Source organism: Alexandromys fortis, unplaced genomic scaffold (genome assembly GCF_014885135.2).
Source record: "Alexandromys fortis isolate MF-2015 unplaced genomic scaffold, M_Fortis_MF-2015_v1.1 scaffold_87, whole genome shotgun sequence".
Classification (NCBI taxonomy): Eukaryota; Metazoa; Chordata; class Mammalia; order Rodentia; family Cricetidae; genus Alexandromys; species Alexandromys fortis.
In genome coordinates, this window is record NW_026067971.1 from 6,954,904 (window position 1) to 6,977,570 (window position 22,667).

The 22,667-nt window shown below is 43.9% G+C and overlaps 1 protein-coding gene and 1 pseudogene across 1 annotated transcript in view; one reads left to right on the forward strand and one right to left on the reverse strand.

Annotated features, from left to right (window-relative positions):
• Positions 1–7,173: 7,173 nt before the first annotated feature.
• Positions 7,174–22,667, forward strand: part of Brdt (bromodomain testis associated) — a 38,451-nt gene continuing 22,957 nt past the window's right edge. Inside the window, exons 1-11 of the mRNA XM_050155864.1 lie at positions 7,174–7,362; positions 9,061–9,198; positions 10,263–10,377; positions 11,114–11,277; positions 12,182–12,532; positions 18,520–18,648; positions 19,282–19,467; positions 20,788–20,960; positions 21,106–21,386; positions 21,499–21,624; positions 21,692–21,868. Coding sequence (XP_050011821.1) covers positions 7,174–7,362; positions 9,061–9,198; positions 10,263–10,377; positions 11,114–11,277; positions 12,182–12,532; positions 18,520–18,648; positions 19,282–19,467; positions 20,788–20,960; positions 21,106–21,386; positions 21,499–21,624; positions 21,692–21,868 — 2,029 coding nt within the window. The remainder of the gene's footprint in view (positions 7,363–9,060; positions 9,199–10,262; positions 10,378–11,113; positions 11,278–12,181; positions 12,533–18,519; positions 18,649–19,281; positions 19,468–20,787; positions 20,961–21,105; positions 21,387–21,498; positions 21,625–21,691; positions 21,869–22,667) is intronic.
• Positions 15,871–16,247, reverse strand: LOC126509761 (60S ribosomal protein L22-like; annotated as a pseudogene).

The following is a 22,667-nucleotide window of genomic DNA, read 5'->3' on the forward strand; positions in this document are numbered from 1 at the left end:
AAAAATGCTAAATATAAGCAAAAGATCACAAGGTTAAAAAAATTGCCCAGATTTTTGAGATTAAAAACCCTCCAAAAGTACTGCTGAGTTTTTTCTTGTTGGCTGTCTCCTGCTGGAGCCTGCTTAGGAGTGGCTTGAGTTTTACCTCCTTGGAGAAAACCGAATTTTCCTTTGCAGGCAGTTATTAACTGAATATAGGTAAGGGCACATGTCTACTTCCCTCTCAGCACTAGGACCCCATCTGGCTGAGTTCTCCCCTCCCACCATCTGTCCATAGCTGCATTCTGTTCCCCTTCATAGGGAGCTCTGTCCCCGCCCCCATAGCCTCTTACTGTGTATCTAACCTGTGGTTACGGATTGTGTCTGCCTTATGAAGGCCAAATAGCAAGGTCCACCTACAAGTGAGTACATACCATATTTGTCTTTTGGGGTCTGGGCTACCTCACTCAGGATGAGGTTTTTTTTTTTTTTCTAGCTATTTCCATCTGCCTGTGAATCTCATTATTTCATTTTAACAGCTGGTTAATATTCCATTGTGTACACATACTATATTTTTATCTATCTATTGACAGACATGTAGGCCGTGTCCAATTTCTGGCTGTTATGAACATGGGTAAGTGTCTGTGCAGTAGGGTGTAGATGGAGTCCTGTGGATAATGCCAAAGACTAGCGTCGCTGGTTCTCCTGAGGAACCATAACACTGATTTCCACAGTGTCTGCACAAGTTTGCACTCGACCAGCTATGCATGCTGTCCCCTCACCTGCATGAGCTGCCGTTTGTGGTGTTGATCGTGTAAGATGCAATCTCAGGGTCGTTTTGACTGCATTTGCCTGATGGCTAAGGATGTTGAGCATTTAAGTGTTTCTCAGCCATTTGTTTCATCTTTTGAGAATTCTGTTTAGATCAGTATCCCATTTTTTATTGGGTTGTTTCCTTGATGTCCAATTGTTTTAGTTCCTTATATAACTTTAGTTATTAGCCCTCTGTGAGATGGTAGCAGTTGATAAAAATCTTTTCCCATTCTGTAGGCTGCCACTCTGTCTGAAGATGCTGCCTTTTATCACACAGAAGCTTCTGTTTCTTGAGGTTCCATTTATTAATTGTCATCTTCATGCCTGTGCTAATGGTGCTCTGTTCAGGAAGTCTTCTTCTGGCAAGGAGTTCAAGGCCATTGGCCACTTTCTCGTCTACCAGATTCAGGGTATCTGGCCTTATGTTGAGGTCCTTGATTGATCCATCTGGAGTTGAATTTTGTGTGAGATGATAAATATGGATCTATTTGAGCTGGGCGGTGGTGGTGGCACACACTTTTAATGCCAGCATTTGGGAGGCAGAGGCATCTCTCTGTGAGTTCAAGGCCATCCTGGGCTACAGGCAACAAGTTCTAGGACACAAAGGCTACACCAATAAACCCTGTCTTGAAAAAACAAACAAAAAGGATCTATTTGGGTTCTACGTCAATCATCCAGCTTGACCAGCACTATTTGTTGAAGATGCTCTTTTTCTCAGTGTGTATTTCTGGCTTCTTTATAATAAATCCAGGGGTTCACAGGTATGTAGGCTTATGTCTAAGTATTCCATTCAGTTCCAATTATGTGTCAGTTTTAATGGCAGTGTCATGCGGTTTTTATTACTATAGCTCTGTAATGCATGCAATTTAAGATTAGAGGTGGTGCTAACAACTCTAGCAGCTCTTTGATTGCTCTGGATTGTCTTTAAGTTTTTTGGTTTCTTTGTGTTTCCATCTGTCTTCGCTGGCCAGCAGGTGTTTTCCTCTTTGGTGTGTGTGTGTGTGTGTGTGTGTGTGTATAAGTGTGCATGTCTTTGTCTGTCTCCCCATGCATGTGGAGGTCAGACGACAACTTTGGATGTCATTCTTGCATATGCTCTCCTCCTTGAGACAAGATCTCTCACTGGAGCAAGTGCACAGAGAGCCCAGGAGTCTCTTGTGTTCACTTCCCCAGCACTGAGATTCACAGTCTCCTTCCACCACTGCCTCTTTCCAGTGAGGGACTGACTGAGCTATTGCCTCAGTCCCTGAAGCTTCTTTCTTTTTAAAGATGCTTTAAATTTTATTTGTTATTCATGTGTATCTATATAAATTTTATTTTCCATTCATGTGTGTGTCTATCTAACATGGGTACAGGTGCCCACAGAGTCCAGAAGAGGATGTTGGATGCCATGGAGCCTGAGTTATGTTGTAAGCCACCCAATACTGGTACAAGGAACTGAACTCGGGTCCTCTGGAGAAACAGTACATGGTCTTAACCACTGAGCCATCATCTCTCTAGCTCCTGCAGTTTCTTATAATAAATGTTCTGTGTCTACACTGTCCAATGTACAGCCGATAGCCAGATGTAGGCACTTGGAGGTAGCCAATAATATGATCACCTTCAGCGCTGTATCAATCTTCAGCCAATTTGGGATTTTGTGTCTCTATGTTGCTGGGGAGCGAACTCGGAATCTCACATACAAGGTGTGTGCTCTTCCACTGAGCCGTGTCTCCAACTCCTCATACAGTTTTAGAGTAAGGAGATATAGTTTTTATTTTCAATATAGACTGACAAAAGGACTTTTAAGGTAAATTTATTATGTGTAAGAACTTTGGGGCTGGTGAGATAGATGGCTCAGGAGGTAAAGGCACCTGCTGTTAAGCGAGAACTGACACAGGTCACCCTCTAGCCTGCATGAGCATGCCATAGTACATATACACGTGCAGCCCTGCATGCGCTCATGCAGCAATAAATACTCCCAAAGCTGCTGTCTAGCTTCCTTCTCATTCATACTTTAAGATGTAAAGTTTGCAGATAGCGCCTTCCCCAAACTTGCTACTTGTATCTTAACTAGTAAATGTACTTCACAAATGGAATCTTTCATTCCTCTGAAGACATGATTAAGTATAGAGCGTGGCTCATGCCTGTAATCCCAGTACTTGAGTTTGAAGCCCTTTTGGGCTATATAATAAGACCCTGTCTCAAAAAAAAAAAAAAAAGAAAGAAAAAGAAAAAAGAAAGAAATGGCAATTGGTAGAAGGCAAAAAGGCTAGTAATTACACATCATCCTAGACCATAGAGTAAGTCTGAGGTAAGCTGGGATACATAAAGGCCTGTGTCCCCCAGAAACCCCCATCCCCCGTGATTCAAGCACTTGGGGGGTAATTGGGGGGTAAAAACAGTAGGATCAAGAGTTCTAGATCATATTCAGTTTTGTAAGTTTAGGCTACATGAGACCTTGTCTCCAAACCCAAAAAGAAGAGGACACTATGTAAGCCACAGCCTAGGAGAGGGTATTTGCAGTACATAGCCACAAAGGTTTTGTGTTGAAGATACATGAAGATAGTTACAGACGACCTGGTGGGAATATCATCACAACTCCTCAAATGTGCTTGATAGACAATGCCATGTGACCAGTAACATAAAAGGGGGCTCGTATCATGGATCATCAGAGTAACAACAATTAGCATCACACGTTAGCCTCGGGCACTTCAGATGGCTGATGTGGAGACAGGAGGCTCACACAGATGATGTGGCTGGAGGCTGGTTTGCCCGTTTCGAAAAGCAGGTGGTATCTTTTAGGTTGGATTGCAGCATGCGATTTAGTAATGGGTTTATACATGGTTTATACACACACACACACACACACACACACTGCTCCCTTCTGGGTTTATAGATGGAATAAACACACACATACACACTACCCACATCTTAACAGCAGTGTCAAGCAACCCTAATGTTTCAATAAAACAGATCGGGTAGGTGTGGTCTTCCATCTTGTGTGTACATCAGAAATGCATGGGAACTTCAGAAACTAAAACTGATTCTTATACTAGAAAGAAAGAAAGACAATTGCCATGTGATCTAACAATCCACTGTTACATTCTGGTTATACATTTAAAAAAAAGGAAAAGGAAGAAGAGGAAGGAGCATGGGCTTGAAAGATGGCATATCTGTTCACAGCAGCACTGCACAGCCGTCTTAGAACACTGTAGTGTGTTCAGGGAGCGCTGTGTAGGCTCCAGAAGTGGAAGCAGCTTGTTTGATGCCAGTGGGTGAAGGTAAACAAAGTGCGGTACCTAAAATGGAATCTCGCTCAGCTCTGAAAGGAAGGAGGGGCTAGAGAGATGGCTGAGTGGTTAAGAGTTCTTAGCTGGGCAGTGGTGGCATACACAGAGGCAGCGGATCTCTTGAGTTCAGGGTCAGCCTGGTCTACAGAGTGCATTCCAAGATAACCCTATCTCAAAAAACAAAAACAACAGCAAAAAGAGTTTTTGCTGCTTGCTACTCTTCCAGAGTTCAATTCCAAGCGCCCATGTCAAATGGCTTATCATCCAATGCCTTCCTGACTTCTGAGGGCACCTGCTATATGGGTACATACTCAAACACACACACATGCTTATAAAAAATGAAAATCAAACTTTAACAAAAACCGAGACTGGGGTCATATGTAGCTCAGTGATAGAATTCTTACATAGCATGAACACGCCCTAAGTTCATACAGCACCACAAAAAGTAAGTATTATGTGGTGGCAGCTGGTACACATCTGTGATCCCAGTCTCACGAAGCTGAAACGGGGGTTTCCATACCATCCTCATTTTCCCCTCCCTCCTCTTTTCCCTTTCCTTCCTCCCACCTCCCGTCTATCCACCTCCCCATCCACTCCTTCTCCATCTAACCCTGTCTCCATTCAGAGAGGGGCAGGCCTCCCATGAGATTGAACAAAAAGTTTGGCACATCAAGCTGAGGCAAGACCGAACTCTCCCTTCATCAAGGCTGGACTGGGTAATCCGGCGTGGTGAACAGGTTCCCAAAAGCCAGCTAAGCACCAGGAGTAGGTTCTGATCTCACAACTAGGAGGCCTTACAAAGAGACCAAGCTACACAACTGTTGTATACATGCCAAAAGCCTAGGTCGGTCCCATGCAGGCCTTCCTGACTGTTGGTCAGAGTCCACGAGCTCCCACTTTCTAGTTCATACATTTGCCTGCAAATTTCATGAGGTCTTTTTTAACAGCCGAGTAGTACTCCATTGTGTAAATGTACCACGTTTTCTTTACCCATTCCTTGGTTGAGGGGCACCTAGGTAGTTTCCAGGTTCTCCCCCACAATGTGGAATACCACTGCTATGAACATAGTTGAGCAAGTGGCAGGACCCCTATTTCAAAGGAGAGAGAGGGAAAAAAATCTGACGTTTTGTAAGCACGAATGAACCTTGAGGATTTTGAACTAAGTAAAATAAGCCACATATTTAAAAGTTCAATGTGTCTGAAAGGGGGCTCATCAGGAAAATGGGCTGGCTGCCAAGTCTGATGATCCCTGGGGCCCTCGTGGTGAAAGAAGAGAAAGGATGGGCTCTGCATGCACATGTGCACACACTCATATATGTAATTATAAAAATGTGTGCATCCACATGTGTCCAGAGCGCTGTGTCATAGAAATAAAAGTGAGCACCTGTAACCATAGCTACCCAAGGAGCACAGACAGGAGTGGATACCAAGAGTGGGGAAGGTAAGAATCAGTGAGGTGTGGGGATTGTTTAATGGATTTAGGACTTGAGTTCTATGAAACGAAAACATTGAAGATTGGCTTCCAGAAAAGCCTGAATATAAGCATCAGTATTGGACTAAAGACTTAAATAGTTAAGATGGATTTACCACAAGATGCACGATCCTGAGGCAGCACTGCCAAACCAATGCTGACTTCATGCCTGTGGCTCTTGGCTTAGCTTTAAGAGGTCTAGAGGTGGACAGCCACTTCTCCTTGTGCTTGTGTGCACAGGGAACTGTGCACGTTCCCAGCATCTGCCCTCTATGTAGCAATGACACAGTCTAAGCATCTTAGATATAACAGTGTGCACCAAAGAGCTGATCTCAACACTGGGCATTTCTCTTCCTGATGCATTGGGTTTCCACCTTTCTTAGTTTATTGTTGTTGGTGTTGAGGCTTGGACCAGGGCCTTGCCCTGACTAAGCCCAGGTATTGCCACTGAGGTATGCTCCCAGGCCCTATGTTTGGGGTTTTATTTTGTGTCTCCATTTGTGTGCTTGTGCCGTGGACCATGTGTGGACATTAGAGGACACATAGCAAGAGTTAGTTCTCTCCCACAGCGTGGAACTCAGAGATCAAACTCATGTCATCAAGCTGCCAGTGTCTTTACCTGCTAAGTCGTCTTGTTGGGCAAAGCATTGATTTTAGAGCTAGTTGTTGTTGTTGTTGGTGGTGGTGGTGGTGGTGTGTGTGTGTGTAGTAAAAGCCAGAGGATAACTTGTGGGTATTGATTTGAATTAGGATTTTAAATAGTTAGATAATTTGGGGGGATTAGCTAAAAATCTTTTATTTCCCCCACATTCAATGAACAATTCCAGAATCCCTATAGCCCAATGGTACCTTAACACTCCTGGTACTTCTTTTTATTAGGAATCTGTAGACTTTTCCTGCTAAGACCTCAATTTATATTTTTGAAGAACAGAAAAAAATTCTGTGAAGTGTGGAATTTAAACCATCTAAGACTAAAACATACACAATGAAACAATGTATACTGTTTGTATAAAAAAGGTTAGTATTTGTTAAAAATTTTCTCCTTTTTGATTTGGCCTAAGATGTGGTGGGATTTTTAGAGCAGGAGATGCTTTTGTTTTTGAGACAGGATTTCACTATGCAGCCTTGGGTGGCCTGAAACTCACTATGTAGACCAGGCTGACCTTAAACTTACAGAGATCTGCCTGCTTTTACCTCCCGCTTGCTGGACTAGAGTTGTGCACCACCACTGCCTGGCCTAGACGTTTGTAAATGAACATTTAAACAACTATAATGTGTTTTGAATCAGCGTGTCTTAGCTGTGTGTGACTGTTGCACCTGCAATCCTAATACTCAGGAAGCTTAGCTGAAGGACATTTAAGATATGGCATGAGACCCAGTCTCAGATAATGGCGGCAGCAGCAACACAAGCCTGGCATGGTGGTGTCCTTCATAGTGAGCTCTAGGCCAGCCTCAGAGACATAGTGGAGCCATCTCCAAAGTCCTGAAAACAAAGCAACAAAAGCACTCTTTCTCTTGAATAAGTACTTTGGACTCTTACAAACAGCAGTTTTTAAAGTACTCAGTTTTTCTTCTTTTCTTTTTCAGGACATGTACTTGTAGACAACATTAGAACACCAGGATCTTAAGTGGTTGAGAATGTCTCTGCCAAGTCGACAGACAGCGATTGTTAACCCCCCTCCGCCAGAGTTCATAAACACTAAGAGAAATGGGCGGCTGACGAATCAGCTGCAGTTCCTGCAGAAAGTGGTCCTGAAGGCTCTCTGGAAGCATCAGTTCTCCTGGCCCTTCCAGCAGCCCGTGGACGCTGTGAAACTAAAGCTGCCTGTGAGCATTTTATGAGATGTTAATTTTTAATTATTCTTTATTCCTCTGTGTGTGTGTGTGTGTGTGTGTGTGCTCATTTCAAGATACATGTGGAAGTAAGATGACAACTTGGGGGTACCAGTTCTCTCCTTCAACCCTGGGTTCCAGGGATTGAACTCAAGTTGTCAGTGCCCATAGGAATAGCACTTTTGCCTGCTGGACCATCTCATTGGCCCAGACCTCAGGTACTGGGAATCTAGGCAGGATCCCAAAGCAAAGTAGAAGTGGATCAGAAGGGAGCAAACTCACTACTAAGATAGAACAAGGTTTCCTTTCCAGCCTATGTTGTTTGCATAAAGCACCCCCATTAGGGATAGATGTTTGAAATACAGGAGAGAATAGTCACTGAGATGCAGCAGCCAAGTTCACTTCCAGGCCTGCAGGTGTCAGAGCCCCTACCCCACCCACGTAACTGCACAGGGGGCATGGAAGATGCTCTCCTAGAAGCAACTCTTGACACTTTCCTTTAATGAAACTTCTAACCCTGTTCAAGCCCTTCTCGGAGAATCCTGGGAAGTCCAGACTGATAACTTCCCTCCAGAGGTAAGCTTTGGAGGGAGCAATTGTGAATTGTAAAGACTTATTAAAAAGCATGGGCACTTGCAGGGTAGGAGACAACATCCAACTTTTTGCCGCTGTCCTGTGCATGCCAGGCTAGCCGGCATAGCTCCGCCTTCCACCTCCCTGTGGAAGAACTGAGATTACAGATGTGCATCACCGCCACAGCTGCCTTTTTATGTGGTCCCGGGGAACGGAGTGAGAACTGATGGGTATGCAATGGGCACGTCAGGAATCCAATGCCCTCTTCTGGTCTCTGCAGGCACCAGGCACACGTGCTCCACAGACACACATGCAGGCAAAGCACCCAGACACATAAAATGTTTTAACTTAATCTTTAATATTATAAAATATGCATAATTAGACACCAGATTATTCAGCACCCTGAAGACTGTCCTAAGTGTTCTGCCCACTTTCAAAATGAAACTTAATGTGTGGACACCAACATTTACACTTTAACAGCATGTCACAGCAGCTTTCTGAGAAGAGGGGTCGCCAGTCTACCTCTTGAGAAGGCCTTATTTATACTACTCAGAGTCTGGCTTGTACAGCCTGTCCCACTCAGCTTTGGGCTTCACGTGAAGGTTTTAGTCGTGTAGTAGCAGCACAACCTGTGATGGAGTCCGGCGTCAGACACGTCAGTCTATAAATACTGCCCCCCCCATTCTCTTCTTTTTACATTTTTCAAAAATAAATGTTTTAAATCTTGCCTTTGCCAGTCTTTGAAATGTCTTCATTGTTTGCTCGCATGCGTCTATGTACATTCAGCGAGGACAACTTTGGGGAGTCATTTCTCTCTCTCCACCATGTGGGTCCTGAGGCACAAAGAGGCGATCAAGCTCAGGGGCCGCATGCTTACTTAGAGCAGCACCTCCGTGCTGCCTTTCCTCTGGAAAGTGACATTGTGACAACCAGCTTTGGTTTCCAGGACTCCAGGCACACTAAACAAGTATGCCTGCCACCGAGCTACAGCTCCAATCTGTTGTTGATTTATCGTGGTGCTGAGGATGGAGCCAAGAGGCTCTTGCATGTTGATGAGCTCTCTACCACCCAGCTATGCCCCAGCCTCATTCTAACACCATTACCTTCTTCAAACCATAGGACTATTACAGCATCATAAAAGCCCCAATGGATCTAAATACAATTAAGAAACGACTGGAAAATAAGTATTATGTGAAGGCTTCTGAATGCATAGAAGACTTCAATACAATGTTTTCCAACTGTTATTTATATAACAAGGTATGTAAACTTGACATTATACTGCCTAGTCTATTCTGTTATGTATACAAGCATGTATATAAGTATTATGATTTCAGATTCCAATTCCTGACTGGGAATACTTGATGTGTTGTTTTGGAGGGGAGGGGCAGTTTAAAACAAGGTTTCCATTTGCAGCTGGCCTCAAGGTCTTCGTGCCTCAGCCTCTGCAGTGCTGGGATTACAGGTTTACGTAGTAGTGTGTGAGCTCGTGCAGAGGTCAGAAGAGCTTTCAGGAGTCGTTCCCTCCTTTGCATATTTTCAGTAAATTGTTTCTGGTTGGATTTCATAATTTTCATATTTCAATATATTTCCTTAATTTATTTTTTTTCAGCCTATTGATGGTATTTTTGCTTGAATAGCTAAAGTAGCCTATGCTTTAAAAAAAAAAGGGGGGGGGGAAGGAAGGAAACAAACCCAAAGCCAAACTGGTAGCTCACCTATAACCCAGTAACCGGGAGGCTGAGGCAGGCGGCTTTGCAAGGGACAGAGTGGGACCTCGTCCCGATGAGAAAGAGAGAAGAGCGGCACTGGTGGCCTCGCTCTCTGTGACAACCTGGTGACATTTAATTTACTCTTGGCTAAATTTCCTACCTACTGCCTCTGTAGTGCTGAGGACTGAACCCAACCAAGTGGAGTCCCTTTCCCAGAGTTTCTACCTTAGAAATGCTTCAGTCGGGCTGCTGCTTTCTCCTCGGCAGTGACAGGGAGAGCAGATTCAATTCCAGGCAGTGTGCATGCGTGGTCCTTTAGCCACTCAGATGGAGAAGTGCTTGGGAGACTTCTGTTAGAGTAACAGCGCTTTCGTGTTGCTGGATTGGTTAGATTGCTTTTTTTTTTTTTTTTTTTTTTTTTTTTGGCATTCAGAAATCACCCTGCTCCTTTTTAAAAGACAAGGTTTGCTAGAATTTAAGCTCTTTCCTGTTCCACTATTTCTAACTAGAGGAGTTAAGTCCTAGCTCAGAGTGCTGTGGCACATTCTAGAAATAAATGTGACACAGCAGCCACCCTATGTATCTCAGCATATCTTCTAACGTGTTTTCTAGTCTGAAGATGACATTGTTCTCATGGCCCAAGCTCTAGAGAAGTTATTTATGCAGAAATTATCTCAGATGCCACAAGAAGAACAAGTTGTGGGTGGTAAGGAAAGAATAAAGAAAGGTAAGTCAGAGTAAATAGTTGACACTGACTGTTTACATGGAGAGTAGCGTTGTGTGTGTGCCACTACCACCCGGCTAGGTGTTATAAAATTTTTAAAGATTTTAAAAAGATGTGTCTGTGTGCATATAATGCATGTAAGTATATCCTTGTGTGCACACATAGGCCTAGAGAGCCTTTGATCCCTTAGAGCTGGAATTACAGGCATTCACTTTGTTACATGAGTACTGGGATCTGGACCTTGGTTTCCATGGATGTAGACTGAGTGCTCTTAGCCTGCTGAGCCATCTCTCCAGCTCCAGGCATTTTATTTAGTTTTTAAATCTACTCTGGATATTAATCTCCTGTGTGATAAACAGCTATCTTTTCACTTTGTTAATTATTTCCTTTGATATGTAGATGCTTTTAAATTTGAAATGATCTTGTTTGTTAGTTATCACTTTTTGAAGGACTGTGGTCCTATTAATTAAGAAAGCCATAATCTGTGCCTCAAGCTGGAAGGTCTGGCCTGTCTGCCACACCTGGCTTCAACTTAACTTTTTCAAAATTATACTTTAGAGATTTCGCTATTTGGGGGTTTTCAGCTTTAAAGACTTTTGATCTCTCGGGATTCCAGCATCTTAGACCAGATTGTCAGCAACAGTGAACTGGGCCTACTTTGCCAACGGAAGTAGAGTGGGGTGGGAAGTGGGGAAATGGTCTTGTGTGCCTATCATGACTTTGGTTCACACTTCCCTAGATACGCAACAGAAGACACCAGCTTCCTCGGCCAAGGATCAAGTCCCCTCCAAAGCAGCATTTAAGCGGCAAGAGATTTCTTCTGGGTTTTGTGAGCTCTCCCTCTCTCCCTTAAACATGGGGCATGATGCTCCCCCCACCTCTGACTCACAGACTGTAGTCCAAGTAAGTTTGTGTTTGTGTGTGTCTGTCTGTGTGTGTGTGTGTGTGTGTGTGTGTGAGAGAGAGAGAGAGAGAATGTGTATTTACATGTGTGCAAAAGAGCGTATTATATGTGTATGTACGTGAGAGAGTGTGAGTCACAACACTTACCTTGGAGGATAGAAAAGAGCATAAAATCCCCTGAAGCTGAAGTTTCAGGCAATTTTGAGTCTGCTGTGGATGCTGCACACCTGTCTATGCATGTTGTGGACAGAGGCTCTAATATTAACCACAGTTTACAGGGTTTCTAAAGTAGGATCTTGACAGTCTTCCTAGTATAAGCTGTCTCTCTGATCCACATTTGGTGGTGTAGCCCTGGAGTGCTCGTGCTCACGGCTAAGGCAGGAATCACAAACTGGAGAACAGTGTGGAAGGCATTTAAGCCTGGGCTACAGAGAAAGCCCTCTCAAAAACAAGCAAAACAAATTATCCATAGTTACACTGGTAGTTTTTGTTTTTCTTTTAATGTAGCAATTACAATTATAGTTTTTTTGTTTTGTTTTGAGGCAAGATCTCACTATTAGTGGACCTTTTCTGGAATCCTCACTCCTGGTGCCTCAAGCCCATCAACACTGTGGGCCATGCCGCCATACCTGACACACACAGCTGTGTTTTAAATTGTGTGCCCCAGCTCATTTCATGCTCTCGGAGACATTACTAGTATAGCTATGACTTTGATTTTCCATTTTTCACTAGTCTTTAAGGTTTGTGCAAGATTGTTCTTCAGATTATGGGAAGGGAACATCAGAGTTCTGTTCAGTTTGTAAAATGGGAATTAACCTCTACTGGCATTAGTGCGTGATGCAGTTTTCTGCTTTACCAATGAGTGGTGTCTCCTTAAGGGTCACTTGTTGTTGAATTTGTTCAGATCACAAAGGGTGTGAAGAGGAGAGCAGACACCACCACTCCGACCACTTCCACAGTTAGAGCAAGCAGCAAGTTTCCTCAGACGACCAGAGAAACGAAGTCAATGAGCATTTCGGTGAAAGAGAACATACTGAAGAGTGTTTTGCCAGACTCTCAGCAACAACACAGAGCTTTAAAAACAGTCAAAGTAACTGGACAATTGAAGTACTGCAGTGAGATTCTTAAAGAAATGCTGGCCAAGAAACACTTGCCATACGCGTGGCCCTTCTATAGTCCTGTGGATGTTGATGCTCTGGGGCTCCACAACTACTATGACATTGTCACAAATCCCATGGATCTCGGAACTATTAAGGTAAAACACTGCCTGAGTGGGAAGAGCTTTCTTTTCTTTTCTTGATTGTAAAAGTATTTCATCATGGCAAAGAAAGCTAATCTAATATCCAGAGAATTGTGAAGAAAAATTACATCACCAGAATCCTAGCACCTGAAGTGGATCGTTGGGATGTTAAACACATCTTTTCATTTTTCCTGTGACCACCTCTATTTACAGGCCAGTGGAGAGCGAATAGGTACTCAGTCTTGCACACCTCCTCAGCCCTGGTTCTCTTTAAAGCACAGTTTTGTTTCTTCATTTTTATCAATACAGTAAAGTTTGTCAACATGTTACTAAACTTTGTGTTTGCCCTCATTTCTCGTATTCTGCTGTCCCCTCACATTAGTTCAGTTAGTGTCATTCTTTAAGAGTTCATAGATAGCAAATTCAGTTCATATATAGATGAATCATGAATGATTCTTTACCTGAATATAGAATTCAGAATGATAGCCATTTTCTCTCAGCACTTGGAGAACTTTCCAGCATCTATCTGCTGTCAAGCAATTTACCTTCCTTTGTACATAATTTGCTTTCCTCTCTTTAGCTGGCTTCTCATTTACCCATCTTGTACTGGAAATTAATTAACCCTTTCGGTCTGAAGATCCATGCCATAAGTTTTTAACAGTTATGTCCTAAAAAGCACATTTTACCTTCTCACATATGCAAGCTCAGTCCCAAAGGTTTGAGAGGATGATCTAGCAGTGGCACATACCTTTAATCCCAGTACTCAGGAGACAGGGACAGGCGGAACTCTGTGAATTCGAGGCCAGCCTGGTCCACAGAGCAAGTTCCAGAACAGCTAGGACTCCTGAGAAATCCTTTCTTGAAAAATAAACAAACAAAAAGAGGAGTACTATCTTAAATACCGTAAGTTGAGATAAATAGAAGTTTATAGTTGTAGGGTGTTTCAAGTGGAGAAGGTAACCTGTAGAATGGCCAGGTGGTAAAGCAAACAATTCAGAACAGTATCTTTGTATGAGCTTGTATGTACGGAGGATGTGAGGGAAACCTGAGTCTTAAGGAAAAGCACCCGTTAAACATGAGTACTACCTCACGACTTTGAGCTGTGTACACACCAGTTAGAAGGCCATTAGAGGGATGTCAGCTTTAATGTATCTCTGAAATCATTCTCAATTGTCACTGATATAATTGGTAGAAAATTATGTTCTCGGGGATGTAGAATGCCTCAGTGGTTAAAAGCACATACTACTCTTGTAAAGGACCTGGGTTCAGTTCCCAGCAACAACACAGTGGCTTACAGCTGTCTTCAACTGCAGTTTCAGAAGACCCAGTGCCTTCTGGCCTCAGTGGACACCAGGCATGCACACAGCACACTGACATGCATACAAGGAAGACCCTATCTATATACACAAAGAAAGTTTAAAAGAAAATTAACCAGGTGTGGTGGTGCACACCTTCAATCCTAAGGCAGAAGAAGGCAGATCTCTTAGTCCAAGGCCAAGCCTGGTCTACATAGTGAGTTCCAGGACATCCAGGGCTACATAGAGAAACACTGTCTCAAACAAAAACAAAATAAAGTTACATCTGCATCTTCTATCCCAGGCTGTCTCATGATCCACCCTCCTCAGCCTTGTGAATGCTGGGACTACAGGCAGGAGCCACTACACTCCTGGAACTAGCTCTTTGAGACCAGTCTGGCCTTGAGCTCAGCCTGCCTCTGCCTCCCAAGTGCCTGGCGACCTTGCTGTTTTTTCATTCCCCAGTCTGTGAATTACCCACTGAGGCACAGTCTTCCTGTCTATAACATCCACTCATACCCTACCCTCTTCACCCTCTTCATGCAGCAACCTGAGCCTGGAACCCACATCCCTGTTACTCTTCTGTTTTTAACACCCTTGCTTTATTACTGTAAAACTGCCCAGCCAAGACAGTCTGGAAGCACTGCTTGCCCATCCATTCTGCCTAGAATGCCTTTTTCATTCTCTTTTGCTGATTTCTTTTCCAAGTGTAAAATCTGAAAATAAAGCACAATGGTTGACATTTGTTTAAAAAAAAAAAAAGGTAAGTGTCCTTCTTCGTTTCCTCCCTCCCTCCCTCCTTCCATGTTAGCATATAAAGAAACGGGTTCCTTTGTTCATTTGTTGGAACAGGGTTTCATGTAGCTCAAGCTGACTTCAAACTTGCTGCGTAACATAGAAAGACCTTGAACTCCTGATCCTCCTGATTCTACCTCCAAGAGCTGAGTTTACACACATGTGTATCATTGGCCGTGATATTGTCATGCATGTACATCTTACACTTTGTTCGTGTTTGCCACCCTGTGCCGCCCTGGGCCTTTGGTTTGCTCTTTCTGCAGCCTCTCTAGAGAGGCTCTCTACTTTCCTATTGTGCATATACATACACATGAATGGACACAAATTTAAATCTGGATTCTTCGTGTGAGAGAAAACATGTTTGTCTTTCTGTCTTTTTTCTCTTAATCTCCAGTTCTCTCCATTTTCCTACAAAGTTTACAACTCTAAAGAGGAATGAGCACAACTCCATTGTGGGTGCCACATTTTCACCAGTCTCCCATGGATGGACATCTCGGGGTTCCACACCTTGTGTGTCATGCACAGAACAGCAACATCCATGACTTCACATGTGTCATTGGGCTGTGATGTAGAGGCCTTTGTGGACTTACTCATACGCTGGTCATGGCCATGTTCTCTTGTTTTTTGAGGACACTCCATGCTGACATGGAGAGCCTATACCGATTCATTTCCACAGCCATGTATGAGGCTCGCTCCTTTGCTGCATCTCTCCCAGCGTGTGCTGTTTGTTTCCTTCTGACTGGGCTAAGAAAAAAAATCCATGTAGTTTCATTTTTACTTCCTCAGATGGATAAGGATATTGAACACTGTCAAATATTTATTGGCCATTTGGCTTTCTTCCCTTAAGAACTGTCCATTAGACTCAGTAGTCTGTTTTGGATGATGAGAGGGTTTTGTTGTGTGTGCATATGTGTGTGGGGAGACACTAGCTGTCTGTCCAGTGGCCTGATGTGTGCTCAGCCAGGGTTTTCTTTCATCTCACTGGGTATCTATTTCTTCACTCTGCAGACAATTTCCTCTGCTTCATAGAGCTTTCTGATAACTCACAATGCAAACTACCCGTTCTTGCTTTTCATGTATTGAGCTGTTGGAGTACTTCTTTCAGAATGCATTTTATGGTGGGCCCCCCACCCCAGTCACTTCTGTATCCTGGTGCATTGCTTACAGTATTTATGAGGCCTGAGGTTTCCGGTGAGTCTTTTGTTGTGGTTGTTCTTAAATTGTATTTATGAATTAATACAAAACATTCCAGACCAATGTGTCTTAATCCTCCTCCTCCCCTTCATCCTGGTTAATCTGGAAGTAGCGCAGCTCATAGCTCTCTTTGCTGTTGGCGACAACACGCAACCAGTCTCGGAGATTGTTCTTCAAATATTTTTTGGTGAGATATTTCAAATACCTTTTGGAGAAAGGCACCTTGGCTGTGACAGTGATCTTGCTCTTGCTCCGTTCAATGGTCACAACCCCTCCGCCGAGATTCCTAGCTTTCCCGTTCACCTTGATTCTCTCCTGGAGGAACTGCTCGAAATTAGCAGTGTCCATGATCCCATCTTCTACAGGGTGGGTGTAATCAAAGGTGAACTTCAAAACCTGCTTCCTTTTTTGCCTCCCTTCATCACAAGCTTTTTCACGGGCGCCATGGCGGCAGAGGAGGCAGAAAGGGAGGGGGCGCCTCCCAATGAGTCTTGATGGGCTTTTAAGTAGAGGGCAATCTGGTCCTCCCCTACTGGTACCTATCTTGTTTTCTTCTGAGATTAAAGTGTGGTATTGAGTGTGAGTGAAAGGAGTGGGTTCCCTCGTCTCCTTCCAGATTTGGGGATTCCTCTGTTCCCTGTGTAGTAGGAAGCTGGTTGTGGGTCATCCCCTTACGCTGTCTTCTTGGGTTTGACTGGAGAATGGTGACCTCCTTTTCACTTTCTCTGGAGTCGCGGGCCTTCCTTCCTTCCAGGTCTGTGATTGACTTCTTTCCTTTGTTCCTCTGTTTTTGTGTCTTCCTTAAGGTCCTGATCATTTTTACTAGTAAACTTTTGAAATCTTCACACAGTGTCTTTGAACTCAGCAGCTAAGGAAAGGTACACTCTTTTTGGAGATGTCTTGTTGCTGTCTACTGGTTTTGGGTATTGTGATTTATACATCTGTTTGTTTGATATCTCGAGTTTAATTTGTTTTTTGTTTTGTTGTTTTTTTTTTTTTTCTTAGTGAACAGTCTGCCCTTTAGGGCTCAATTCCCCACAGCACCAGGACAGGAGAAAACAACTTTTAAACATGAGATTTAGAAGTGCAGTGAAAATTGATTAAAGATCACTGATATATCATTAATAGTCAGGAAATGGCAAAGCTAATGTAGAGTATGTTTAAATTTAAAAACAATAATTAAATGTGAAAATAGCGAATGCATGAGGCTATGGTAGGGGCAGAGAAAGAGGAGAAAGTACATACTAGGGGAAAATTTTTAAAGTGGAAAAAATGACTCAATAACAAGAAAATAAGTTATATAATGTGAGTGGAATAGAAAATTAAGAACTTCAAAGTTTTTTTTAATACATCAGGTAAGATTGGGGAAAAAGAGAAAAGGGACATCTAATTTTTTAAGTAACTTTTAAAAAGATAATAAAATTAGAGCATTATTTCTTAAAAATTAGAAAAATTATAGGGACAGATGGATGGCTAAGCAGGTAAACTTGCAGTCTGTCTTGAGAACCTGAGTTTGACTCCTGGGACACACACGGTAGAGGAGGAAACTGACTCCCACAGGCTGTCCTCTGGCCGCCACACGGGAGTCATGCACGCCACGGTGAGCCAAAGCCAGAAGTGGTGGCTTCTTTCCTGACCTTTGGAAACTGAGGTGGCTAACTGCAGGGACAGAGCAGCTGACTTTGTGACCTCCAATGGGTCTCGTGTGTTGTGTCCATCAGAGCTGCCATTACCTCAGTATTTTCCTATCTTTGAAAACCAGTGGTGTCCGTTGCCAAATGCACACTTGAGTCTGCACTGAGCAGGTTCTCCTACTCTCTGGAAACTCCTGGCGTCCTGGCCCGAAAGTTTCTTCCAAGCACACTGAGAGAAGGAAAAGCGACCAGTGCTGAGATCTGCAAGGGCATCAGTCCCTAGCTGGAGGGGTGTGGCTACAGACACAGATTTGCCCACTGGAGCAGCGGAGGTCTTGGGCCAGATACACGGACCTCACGGCAGATAGGTGGCCCCACAAGCTGATCCACCCCTTGACCTTAGGCTCAGGGGTGTCAGTTCCAGTTGTATCAGTTGACAAAGGTCTTCTCCGGACCTGGCACTGCCAGGTCAAGTCTCTTGTCACCCGCACTCTTAGTGTATTGTGCCCCTGTTGTCCACAGCCATTCCTAGAGCTGTCTCCCACATTAGAGCTATGACAGACTGAATTCAGGCTCTAATGAGATCTAGGCACAGCCCTCTGAGCCATGGGACCTCTCCCACAGCAGAACCCTCCTGCCTAAAAGGTCATTCTCCCAGCAAGGGCCACAATTGGATTTGAGGCTTGCGAGATCTGTGGGTTTATCCCGTGGATAGAACCACCAAGTATGTCTCCCTGGGGCTGCCTGGCTCATCTTCTGGATGTAGCTTCTGCTTCCTCTCCGCTAACCAGGGAGCCATATTGCTGCCCCCCCACCCCCCGTGTTTGTCTTTGGCTTCTTTTTGCTGTGTTGCCCATCGGTTTCTCCCTAGTTTTCAGCTGCCCTATCATCCTGTTTATGATTTTCAAAAGTTTTTCCTCTCTTTGGAATTAAGTCTAATTTTTTTTTATTATCTTGACACTACCATCTTATCCAGAAGTTGAAAGTATTTTCTGTCATTTTTCTGCCTTTCTCTTTATGTCTAAATTGCTTCATGTGAATTGACTTTACTTGCCTTGAATCCTTCTAATTTTTCTTTTATTAGGGGAAAATGGACAACCAAGAATATAAGGATGCACATGAATTTGCTGCAGATGTCAGATTAATGTTTATGAACTGCTACAAATACAACCCTCCAGATCATGAAGTCGTGGCAATGGCTAGAATGCTTCAGGTGAGCCTTTACTCACAGCGAAGGCTCTGTGCTCCAAGCATGCCACAACAGGGACACCTCTGTCCTTAAATAGTACTAGACAATTTACAAAGGATGTATTCAGCTGTAGAGGCTTAAAATTCCTGGAGTTACAACCTTTAGTAGCACATTTTTAAGTGAAGAAGCCGACTGTGCAGAAGAAACTGATGCCTCATTAGTGAGAGAGGACAGTCAGTTCGCTTTAGAAAAGGGCCCAGTCTTGAGTCATTGAAAGGTTGAATATTTACAATATGGCTTACCTAACTACCCAGCCCTTGAGCTGGTTCCCTTTGTAATATGAGAGGTCAATACTGCTGAGAAATGGGGAGGAAATTTGCCAAGACAGACAGACAGACAGAAAGAAGTGTCATCTTGCATTTCTTCTGGTGTCTTAAAAAAGCCTGCCCCAGATATGCCAGTGTGTGTGCTTTTAAAATGTTCTAATTGTATTAAATCAGAAATGGAGAAAACCAAACCAGGTGGCAAATGTCTACAATCCCAGCATTCTGGAGGTGGGCTGGAGGATTTCAAGTTCCAGCCTAGCTGGACATGGTGAAACTGTCTCAAAATAAACCAAAAAAAAAAAAAAGTGAACAGGCTAATTTTCCATTGTAGGATGTTTTTGAAATGCATTTTGCCAAGATTCCTGACGAACCTGTTGAGAGCACGCACGCATATCGCCTTAAAAGCAGTGTGAAAGCCCTTGGTAGAGAGAGCAGCAGCCCAGCCTCCTCCGAGGACTGCTCTTCTGAAGACTCCGAGGACGAGCGAGTGCGGCACCTTGCCAAGCTTCAGGAACAGGTAGTGTTCCTGTGGTCCCTGCGCTGCTGGTCCTGGACGCGCATAGGTTTACAGCTGCTGTATTTAAGTCGCTCACTGTCTATAACTTGAGTTACTTCCTGGCACATTTGCCATGTCTAATATTTCCTACTAAAATATCTATATGCTATTCAATTCTAGAGCCACTTCCTTTTTCCTCCTCTTTGAAACTGTCTCATCTGCCCTGGCTTGTAATGAACTTCTGATCCTTCTGCCTCCACCTCAAGTGCTGAAATTGTTGGTGTGTACCATGATGTCTGGGAATTTTTTACAATTCTATTTACATTCCTAGTCTGAGTGATTGATTGAAATACTTATTGAAATGTATTATAGCACAATGTGGGATCTTTTATAAATGAGACCATTTGCTACTTTCTATGATAAAACTAACCATGTTCTGAGATCCTATGAAGCGTAAGTCTAATTAATCTTATCAGTAAAAACCAGGAGTCAAATATTGGGGTAAAACCTAAACGATCAGAGGATGAGAGGACCAGCCACCAGGGACCTTCCTCTCCCATTCCTCCAGTCCAAAAGACTGGGATCCTGTCTCCGCCCTGCCTTGTCACTTCCTGTCTCCTCCAGGCCTCTATGGTTAAATAGTGGCTAGCTCCGCCCTCCTATCTCCAGGCAAACTTTATTTGTCAGAACACAAATTATCCCACAACACTCAAGCCTGAAGACTGGGACCTGAGAGATGACTCAGCAGTTACAAGCACTGGCTGTTCTCCCAGAGCCTGAGTTCAGTTTCTAGCATCTGTATCTGGCTAATCACAACCACCTGTAATGTAACTCCAGCTCCAAAGGAACCAATACCTTTGACCTTCACAGACACTTGTATATATGTGACCACACATACACACACACACACACACACACACACAATTATTAAAAAAAAAACCTTTTGAAAGAAACCTTAACACCTTGAAATGCTAACTGTTCTTGGGCTGTGTTAACTTTATCACCATGCTATGTCTGTCTGTCTGTCTATCTATAATGATAGCTTCAAATCTAGGAGCTTGCATAGGCAAGTGCTGTGTTGTTGAGCTATGTTTTCAGTCCTCCTGGACCAGTTTTAGATGGTAAGAGTTTAGGTTGAGCATGAGATAATGTTTGAAGTTTTATACACACCCTTCAAATCGCTGGACTTCTAAAATGAAGCAAAATCCTGGAGGAAGCAGAACACGAGCTGAATTTCACAAAGGGGAATGGGATGACTTTGGAGTAGCATGTTTTTCTGGTGGCTTCAATGATCCATGAATGCCTAAAGGCTTTTGTTTTTTTTTTTTTTTCCTTTCCCAGCTTAATGCTGTTCATCAGCAGCTACAAGTTCTGTCCCAAGTTCCATTTCGTAAGCTAAAAAAAAAGAATGAGAAGTCTAGAAGGGCACCGAAAAGAAAAAAGGTTAACACCAGAGATGAAAATGCAAAGAAAAAGCTTAAACTAATTAAACAAAAAGAAAGGCCCAAGAGCAAGTAAGTACGTTCAGCGGGAATTGATTTTGCCCGAAGGGTAGCTTGGTAATAGATTGCCCTTTTTTAGCCTATGCAAAACCCTGGTTTCCATCCCCCTACCTAGATTAGTAAATTAGGATGAAACAAATGTATAATTCTATTACAGTCAACCAAAAAAGAAGAAACCACCTTTGAAATCTGACGATGAAGACAACGCGAAGCCCATGAACTATGATGAGAAAAGGCAGTTGAGTCTGGACATAAACAAACTTCCTGGGGAAAAACTTGGGCGCATAGTTCATATAATACAGTCAAGGGAGCCTTCCCTGAGAAACTCCAACCCAGATGAGATCGAGATTGACTTTGAGACTCTGAAGGCATCAACACTTAGAGAATTGGAGAAGTATGTCCTCGCCTGTCTACGGAAGCGGTCACTGAAGCCCCAAGGTAAACCATGCTCTCCTGGCCAGGTCCAGTCGCTTCCCAACCCTTACTGCCAGGCCCCGCCCACCCCGCCCGGCCCCGCCCCGCCCTCTCTCACCGTCGCCCCCTCCCACAGCGAAGAAGGTCGTCCGCTCTAAGGAAGAGCTCCATTCCCAGAAAAAACTGGAGCTGGAGAGGCGGTTGCTGGACGTCAACAACCAGCTGAACAGTAGGAAACGGCAAACAAAACGTCCAGCAAAAGGTAGATGGCGGTTTCCCAGTGCCCGCCCGCAATCGCTGACTGTGGGTTAATGCTCCCTGTTTTGCAGCCGAGAAGCCGCAGCCCACGCCCACGCCGCCGCCACAGCCCGGGCTGGGGAGCGGGTCCCGCCTGAGCGACAGCAGCAGCAGCTGCGGCGGCAGCAGCAGCAGTGACAGCAGCAGCTCGGGGTCCGAGAGCAGCAGCAGCGACTCGAGCTCCTCCGACAGCAGTGACACGGAACCAGGTTAGCTGGCCCCAGGCACCCGCTGGTGGGAGGAGTGGCCTTCCCGTAGAGTCAGCGGGACCCTGCTTGGGAGGAGGACCTGTGCTTTGGGTGCCGAGATACTTATTAAAACGCGTTACTCTTTCCTTAAAAGAGATACTGTATGAAAGGCATATAGGAGGTGACTTGCAGGTCTGACGCGACAAAGGAAGCTTACTCCCCGCAGGGCGCTACCTAGGAAATGTACTGGGTTTAAAGCAGGGAGTGTTGCTTTAAGCACTTTTGAGATTCTGGGAACTTTATTTGGAAAACCTCAGTGTGTTCCCAATGCACTTCGGGGCACTCCAATGTTGTAAGGTATGTCCTATTTGGATACCACTTTCTGAGTTGAACTGTCGTTTTGAATTAAGCCACTCATCTCAAAATTTGTAGGGCATATATTTCACTTTATCTGTTTCTTAACTATAGAGTATCATCTTTCATCTATAGGAAAATAAATTCTCTTGTACAAGGTGCCAGTTGTGTTGAACCAGGTCCCTCATGCTTCGTTTGTTTTCCATTACTAGTTCCATAGCTGGCATGTGGTCACTGCCCACTACCATGATGCTGGCTTGGCAATGCTGATGTATTTTAACCGAACAGCAAATGCAGGATTCAGGGCACTTTCTTCCCTAAAATTTGCTTTATTGTAAATAAGATTTTTTGTGTGAGGTTCATTCCTCCTTTTTAATTGAAAAGAACTCTACAGAAACTCCAGCTAGAGGGCGTTCTTTCTGTGTAGTCCACAGTCAGAGTCTGCTGGCTTGCAGTAACTCTGTCT